This window comes from Saccopteryx leptura, chromosome 3, assembly GCF_036850995.1.
Source record: "Saccopteryx leptura isolate mSacLep1 chromosome 3, mSacLep1_pri_phased_curated, whole genome shotgun sequence".
NCBI lineage: Eukaryota > Metazoa > Chordata > Mammalia > Chiroptera > Emballonuridae > Saccopteryx > Saccopteryx leptura.
Window position 1 is genome coordinate 257,647,431 of NC_089505.1, and position 8,715 is coordinate 257,656,145.

The following is an 8,715-nucleotide window of genomic DNA, read 5'->3' on the forward strand; positions in this document are numbered from 1 at the left end:
GAAAAAAAGGGAAAAAAAAATCACAATGTTTTGCAGTTTTTTTCATTGCCAAAAACTAAATGGTGCTTTATATTTAGATTGGAAAGAATTTCATATGCAAAGCATATTAAAGAGAAAGCCCGCTTTAGTCAATACTTTTTTGTAAATGGCAATGCAGAATATTTTGTTATTGGCCTTTTCTATTCCTGTAATGAAAGCTGTTTGTCGTAACTTGAAATTTTATCTTTTACTATGGGAGTCACTATTTATTATTGCTTATGTGCCCTGTTCAAAACAGAGGCACTTAATTTGATCTTTTATTTTTCTTTGTTTTTATTTTTTTTTATTTGGATGACCAAAGGTCATTACAACCTGGCTTTTTATTGTATTTGTTTCTGGTCTTTGTTAAGTTCTATTGGAAAAACCACTGTCTGTGTTTTTTTTGGCAGTTGTCTGCATTAACCTGTTCATACACCCATTTTGTCCCTTTATTGAAAAAAATAAAAAAATTAAAGTACACAATGTAAGCTTCTTGTGTCCTCATTTGACACACTCTGTAAAATTACTTTCAAGAAAATAACAGGTTTTAAGAGAAGGCCAGTTAGTCTTTTTCAAGATAATTTCTGTGGGCATTTTGATGCATGTATCATACCCTAAAGGAACATAAAATACTGACTAAATTAAAATAGACATATCTCAAACCATGGAAATAGTTTTTAGACTTTATAGCCCTAGAATAATTTTCAAGAAATGGAAGGTATTTTGTATTTTCAGTCTGATGTTAAAAACTTTCCCTCCATCTCTTAGCAGAAATCCATTCAGATATAAATGAAAACTTAGTGGTAATAGCATCTTAAGCCTTTATTTCATTTGGATTTTTTTGCTGTTATTGTCTAAAAGTTCTTTTCTATTCTCCCAAGCCCATCCTACCTTACAGCATAATGTAAACAAGGTTTTGTTAAAAAAAAAGAGTCAGCTTTTTCCTTCCCACATAAGAGCCTTTCCTCATGTCAAAAATAAATAAACTTCGTAAATCTAAAACTCCAGAAATGAAGGCATCAGGTAAGAGAGAGAGAGAAGAGAAGGAAAGCAATAAACAGGAGTTTAGCCAGATGTGGCCAAATCTATGGACTCAGCCACTGATTTCCTGAGATGTCTGGATGGTTTGCCTTGTGATTTGGAGATGCTAGGGACCCTAGATGGGAAAGATCTTTTAGGTATTTTTATAGGGTCTTCTTGGCTGATATCAAAGGAAGGTGGGAATACCCTTCAATTAATTATCTTTTGGCCCATCGACAGATTTATGAAATGAAACATCATCTTTGAAATGCAAGTTAGGTCTGTTTTCAAAACCCCTTCTTAGAAATCCGTGTTGTCAGTTTTACAAATACTGCATGTTGCAGCATCTATTTGCTTTATTACAACACATACCTCTGTGATACTGTCTCCCTGTTCCCAGTGTAGACGAATGGATACAACATTGTTTTTATTCTTGTGAAAACCAAAACAAAAGCTGTTCTGTTGTCTTGTGGTAATTTTTTTTTTTTTTTTTTTTTTTTGCTCAGTTCTTAAAGCCTGGTGCCTGTGAGGTGGCCTTTCATGTAAAGCCTTTTATCTGAGGCAAGAATAGTATTATCCAAAATAAAAAGCAAGTAGTAGGTTTTTCTTTTCTTTTTTTTAAGCCCTTTTGGGTGAGAAGCAGAGAGTGGAGGCAGAGAGGAATCTGGTGAGAGGGGGTTTGGGAGAGCTGGGGTGGGATGGGACAGGACAGTGCTGACTTGTAGAGCTCGATAATTGCAGTGCACTGAGGGACCTCTATATGTTTTAGATTAGGTTACTTCCCAACTGAATTCAGCATGCTGGCCAAGACAGATAGAGAGATTGCCCTGTGCCAGCCTGGTTTTAGACGTGGTAACTCCTGCTCCACCCTATTAAATGTCTTTAAAACCACTGTGTGTCCCTATTACTCTTTTATTAGGAGCTATGAGTGCAGCTGTGCATGTTTTATATACAGTATTCATATGAATTTCTCAGTATATGATGCTTTTAGTGTAATTAGGTTTCTCATCTTGACAGAATGAATGGTGGATACTGTATACTTGTATGTTCAAATTTCTTAAATCAAATGGCAAGTAGGAAGGGGTGGGTGCAAACATCAGGTAATAAATCACAGATTATGTTTGATTTACACTATCCCAAAGTTAAATAAATTTATTGGGAGACAGGTTCTTCAGGGTACTTAGTCTCCTGACTTATTGAAGCCCTCTTATAAAATATTGTTTCTGAAGCTGAGTGAACAATGGAAACATGAGAACCTAGAAAGAATATAATGTATCAATGACAATCTTATATCCAGAACCCTAAAATAAATAAAAAAAATTAATGTAAAATAACAACAACAAAAACATTATCAACAGTAGGAGGATTTTGTGATATCCTTAAAGTAAGGAAGGAATTACTAAGAACAGTAACATTTTTCAAAATTCTCAAATAAGGTAATTGGCATTCCCGACATGCTGATGTGATGTTCTCTACATACCTGAACTGCCACTTATAAAAATGTCCCTTTTTATCTTCATTTTGAGAACAGCTTAATAAACAAGTATATAGCAAATGCTATTTTCTCACAACCTTTAACCCAGAAACTGTCCCCAGGCAAGGACTCCTCCATCCTGAGACTATTTACTGTCTTCTCTGGTTAGAACCTACAGAAGGACTGTTGAACACATTTCCAAGGTTACTAAGAGGTGAGGTGAACACTGGGTTCATTTGTCCTGGCAATGGCAAGGAAGGGTGAAATAGTTGAGTTTTTCCCAGGACATTCTGCAACAGCTGTTTATTTTAAATAACCGTTTTTGCATATGCAATACGTACAGGCTGGATGTATTTCTAATGCTGGAAGTGAGAATTTGAAAGAAAGTGGTGGTGAAGGTTAGATAGCATTACATTTGGAGAAATAGGAAATTGAGGTGGTTTATTTACAGACACTCAAAAGTTTGTTAAACGAAGCTGGGATATTTCAAGCCTTCTTGAAATGGAGTTGAGAAGCCTCAGGCCCCATCCTGTCCCGTTTCAAACTCACACAGAGTGAGGGAGGAAATAATACAGTGTTTTCTTTTTTTAAACCTCTTGTCCCCCTCTCCTACACCCCCCCCCCCCGACATGATTTCTTATGACTGTGTTGTAATCATGTCTTCCTCATGACGATTCTGTTAGCCCATTGTCCTTGGGCCTGGTGTGTTCAAGAATGTACCCATCCCATCCTTTTTTCAGACAACTTCCCACTTAAAAAAGAAAACTTGTGGGAGTTTTGCCGGTATGAGGATGGGATTGGCAGTGTTCTTTAAACCTGCTTGGAAAAAATTGTTTTTTAAAAGACTTAACTTTTAAAAGGCACGAGCCACTTAACAAATTTTCCTAAGTGTCTCCTAAGGCCCTGCAGCAATCCAAGTTAAGAATAAATGAACCCCTTTTTAAAGAAATGGACATCAGAACACAGAGGCAGAACTGGGATTGCATACATTTATTCCAGGGCTGCTATAGCTACCAACTGTAGGCATGGGTTGTTGGGTGTGCACTTCTGCTTGTTGTCATCTGTTATCCCATTAGCCCGCTGTTTCATTTAGTAAAACACATGGCCAGTGAATCAGCCTTTAGGGGGATGGGCCTGTTTCTCTCTCTCTCTCTATTTCCCAGTGTCATCTATGGTCATTGGATGCGATAATTCTTCCTTTCAAATGGGAAAGGAGACCAATACAGTTCACTTGGGTCATTGTACTCAAAACCTAAACTTGGCTGAACACAACTCAATGGTTGATCCAAATACTGCTTTTCCTTTCTGTAAAGTGGCAAAGTCTACTTAAAGGGAGCATATACCAGGTCTTGATGAGACACCAGAAAAGGCAATCTAAGTGATTTCTCCAAAGTCTATCCTCTAAATCAGGACCCCCCCAAACCCACAGGGGGCTGTGCTTTTAAATAACAGTGAGTATGGTACATGCCCATGCTATCCTTTATTAGGATTTTAAATATTGGTAGCAGGTCTGACAAAGGGGTTTGATGAAGGTATCAGCTAAAGGGGCCTCACCGACAATGACCTAGGGCTGGACTGGGAACGGGATTCCCAGAGCCCACCTGGACACAGCAGGCCCCTCAGCCCGGGTCTCCACTGCTCCTGGGGGGATTCCTGAGAGCAGCTGAGCTCCAGACCCTGGGCCTCCTGCGGAGTCAAGTGAGGGGAGAGGAGGCCCCAGGCCCCTGCTTCAGGTCGCCATGGCAACGAGGCCTGGAATGCCACAGTGGTAGCCCTCTTCCTCGGCACATCCGGACTCCCAGTTCTGCTGCTTCAAGTCAATGTGCACAGCAAGGGAGGAGCCCTGGAGGAAAATAGCCACTCCCTTCTTCCCTTCACCATTGCCTCCCCCCTTACAAAAGAGAGGAAAAAAAAAAAAGAAAGAAAGAAAGAATGAAAGAAAAGAAAACTGCATGTTTGAAAGAAACTACAGGCAGTTTTTGGTGCAATTTGGGAGCAACTATTTTGGGTTCTGGTTTTCCTCTTCAGAGATTTGTTCGCCTCTTGTAAATCGTTGGCTGCTTTGACGTTGAACTTGATGACATTTCATGTTTTCGTTGTGCTGCTTTTACATCAATTTTGATTTTTTTGTTTCTTTATAATTTTATTATTATTTTAAGGAAATGTCCCCTTTCCCTCCTTCCTCCCCTGTTCTCCTCAACCAAAGGACTGTTTGCTACTCAAGTTTTCTCAGTCATAAGGGAAAGTGTTTCCTTCCAGGTGTGTCCCGAGTTTATTAGGACTGTCTATCACATGACTGGGTAGAGGGTCTGGGTCCTTGGGCGGGAGGCAGGGAGGGAGCTCATGGGGAAGGCACTCAGAGGTCAGAGATTTGGGGGTGGGGATGGAGTCTGAAATCATTTAAGCTGCCAGTGGCTCAACCTGTGGTTGATTGAAGTTATAATTGTCAAAAGCTAGTTAGAGAACAGAAAATCACTGGGCCAAGTCACACCTGTACTTTTTTTTTCCCCCCTCCTCTGTCTCCATCCTCTTTCCAGGTTCTTCACACACCCCCATTCGGCGTAGTACCCAGAGAGCTCAAGATGTGTGGCAGTTTTCGGATGGAAGCTCGAGAGCCCTTAAGTTCTGAGAAAATTTGAAGCCCCCAGGGGCGGGGTGGACGCGTGCCGCCCAGCCAACATCTGCGTGGTCTGTCATCCTGCTAGTTTGTGGTGTTTTCTGACAGTAGCCTCCAAGAAGCCGTGTGCGAAGACAGAGTCCTGCAGAGTCCTTTCTGCCTGGGCCTGCAGTGTCATTTTATTTATATTTTTTAATAAAAAGTAAAAACAAAAAAACAGACCCACATTGGAATAGTGAATCAGTCCCATAGAAGAGGGCCCACGGACCATCGCTGTCCCGAGTGATGTCCTGGCCTTTTTGAAACCAGCCAACCTAATTACCTGTATTGTGGAAATGAGCATGAGTCCCCAACCCCTTGTTTCTATACATTCTATGTTGTCTTTTAAAAAGTGTGCTTAACATTGACACAATAAATGTTGGAGCTTTAGGTGGTGTTTGCTTGTTCTTTAATTATTAATGCCTATAAGCTAATGCAGCTGCTTACGACTTTGTATTTCTGTACCTGTTTTCTTCAGACACCTACTGGATGGGGTGGGGGGACAAGGTTGAGGAATGGGTGAGAGGTATAGGAGAGGAAATAGGTGACTGCTTATCAGATGGCATAAATTTTCCATGAGAATCAAAATGCAAAACTTGGGAATAAATCATAGCAATATCATAATTAATGTAGTAGTAGTATTGCTGTTTATTAATGCTGAAGTGTGGTTTTCCTAACTGTCTGACTTATAATTTGCATATCATTAAATAATGCATAATATGGCACACTGAATTCTGTTTTTCAAATATATGCTTTTGGTGGCTACCACGGAGGATTTGAATTTGTCTTTTAATTTAGCTCAAGAAAGATAATGTCACTGGATTAGAGGTAAATCCCAAGGAAGGTGATAAATGTCAGTAGTTGCTTATTAAATATTCTAATTTTAGGTTCCCAACCCTTCGGCAAATATATCTTAATGCAGACAAACAAACAAACATAAAACTTCTTTATTACTTAGATGAAGAAATTTGGAGCAGATTTTATAAGGAGGAAAATTATAGGAGGAAAGAGATTCAGATCAGAACACACTATTATAATCACAGTAATGCCCCATTCCTTACAAATCAGTAACACAAGTTATATCTACAGATAGGTAATAAAAATTCCTTCTGGCTTAGTTAATTTGCAAAGAACTTTTCTCAATTTGGTGTTTTCTATTGTTTGGAGATCCAGAAGAGAACTAGAAACAATATAGCATATTAAACTGTTTATAAATAATAAACCTGTGTATTGTAGCTTTACATATTGGCTGTGCACATAAGTGACGAAAATCGTACCCACTCACCCTCTGCCTAGATTACCTAGCCTTGTGAGACGGTAACAAAATAATTGGCATCTGGATCCTTTCCTGCTTATTTATTCATCATAAATAATTGTTTCGTCCAGTAGGATGCTGCCTTATACTTTATGCAGTGCTTTCATAGACATTATTCCCGCTGATCCTCATTGGGACGGATCTCACAACGCCCACTTCAGGATGAAGAGAGTGAGGCCCACCAAGGTTCAGGGATTGCCCAAGGCCACGTCAGTGAGCTGAGAAGCCAGATGTTCTGGTATCTAGTCCTACGAACTCTGTAACTGACCAAAGGGTGTGTCCCTCCCTGTGTTGTTAGCACACAAGCTATAAGTGTTCATGAGCACAAACACAGATCAAGGATGTCCATTGGTAAGGACATACAAAGTTGTCTCTTCTGCCATCAATGTGTGCACTGCAGGGGGTGCTTGGATCAAGGGTTCCTCTTCCAGGCGTCCCCAAACTACGGCCCGCGGGCCGCAATGTGGCCCCCTGAGGCCATTTATCCAGCCCCCACTGCACTTCTGGAAGGGGCACCTTTTTCATTGGTGGTCAGTGAGAGGATCACTGTATTTGGCAGCCCTCCAATGGTCTGAGGGACAGTGAACTGGCCCCCTGTGTAAAAAGTTTGGAGACCCCTTTGCCATCTTTCCTCAGTGACTTTTCCATGACAGGTATATACAATGATTGACTAGGTGGCCTTGATGAGTTTTTGAGAGTTCCTTGCACCTAGGTGAGATGGTACTTCCAGACAAGTTATTTTGTGGAGAAACACTCTCCCTGCCTCCTGCTCTCTGCCTGTGTTGTTGAAACCTAAGACCATGAAGGATTCTGTGCCGACACCCTCCCTGAATGTGCTAAGCTCCTTACTGATAACGGGAGTGACGCCACTTTAAAAGGGAGACCTGACTGAAACAACAGACATGTTTTCTTGGACAACTTCAGCTTGGTAACTACAGTTGGTGTTCACTACACTTTCATTTCTGCTGCTTCCACTTCCACTTCCTATTTCTTCTTAAGTCAGTTTGTAAATAAATGGATATCTCTAGAAATGGGATTTTTAGGAGGGTGGGGATGGGAGAGGGGAGAGGAGAGAGAGAGTAGGGAAAGGATATCTTTTTCTGCCCCTTTTGTAGAAAAAAGATCCGTAATTAAAAAAATAATTATCGCGGCCTGGCTGGTTTGCTCAGTGGTAAAGCGTCGGCCTGGCATGTGGAAGTCCCAGGTTTGATTCCTGGCCAGGGCACACAGGAAAAGTGCCCATCTGCTTCTCCACCCTTCCCTCTCTCCTTCCTCTCTCTCTCTCTCTCTCTCTTCCCCTCCTGCAGCCAAGACTCCATTGGAGCAAAGTCAGCCCCAGGTAGTGAGGATGGCTCCATGACCTCCACCTCAGGCACTAGAATGGCTCTGGTTGCAATGGAGCAATGCCCTGGATGGACAGAGCATCGCCCCCTAATGGGCTTGCCGGGTAGATCCCGGTCGGGCACATGCGGGAGTCTGTCTCTGGGCCTCACTGCTTCTCACTTCAGAAAAATTAAAAAAAAAAAAGTCATCTCTTGCTCTGAATGGATAGCTCAGTTGGTTAGAGCATCATCCTGATACATAAAAGTTGCTGGTTCGATCCCTGGTCAGGGCACATACAGGAACAGATAGATATTTCTTCCTCCCTGCCTCCCTCCTTCTCCCTATAAAAATTAATCAAGAAAAAAAAAAAAAAAAAAAAGGAACCATTTCTTCCCCCATACTTCTTTTAGTTAAAAGAAAATAATGATTCATTTATGAAATTCATATGAAATGATAGCATTGTGCTAGGGCTAGAACTTTTGAAAACCTTCACAGGATTGATGATCAGTGAAGATACATCAAGGTCATGGCTATCTGTGAATGGTGGACTCAGCAGAAGGGACTGACAGATCTAGTTGAGCTTCTCATTGTGCTCTCTTCTGAGACTGGAACTTCAAATCACAGAGTGATTGTTTGCCGAGCATGCACTGAGCACAGATTAGAGGACACAGTCCTGGAGGCTCGAGAGGGTGGGCACTAAATACCAGTAATTGCTCTTGTCCGACCAAGCCTGGTCTATGAACATTAATTTTGTGGTCTTTCCAAATTGTCACACTAAATACAGAGGCCTGTTAGACTTCTGGGTCCATGATGACAGAGACTCAGTAGCTTCTGCAGCACCTGGCTCCGGCCTTTGTAATTCAAATTATTGCACCAAACACCAGTGGTCATTTAAAGAAAAATCTTAGG

The 8,715-nt window shown here is 41.1% G+C and overlaps 1 protein-coding gene across 4 annotated transcripts in view; it reads left to right on the forward strand.

The window, feature by feature from the left end:
• BCL11A (BCL11 transcription factor A) overlaps positions 1-5,558 on the forward strand; it is a 100,774-nt gene extending 95,216 nt beyond the window's left edge. For 3 of the 4 annotated variants that reach the window (XM_066378213.1, XM_066378217.1, XM_066378216.1), the window contains exon 5: positions 5,050-5,558. In XM_066378213.1, the coding sequence (XP_066234310.1) occupies positions 5,050-5,141 (92 nt within the window). In that variant the 3' untranslated portion in view covers positions 5,142-5,558. The remainder of the gene's footprint in view (positions 1-5,049) is intronic. The other variant, XM_066378211.1, reaches the window with a different exon arrangement.
• The last annotated feature ends 3,157 nt before the right edge of the window (positions 5,559-8,715 follow it).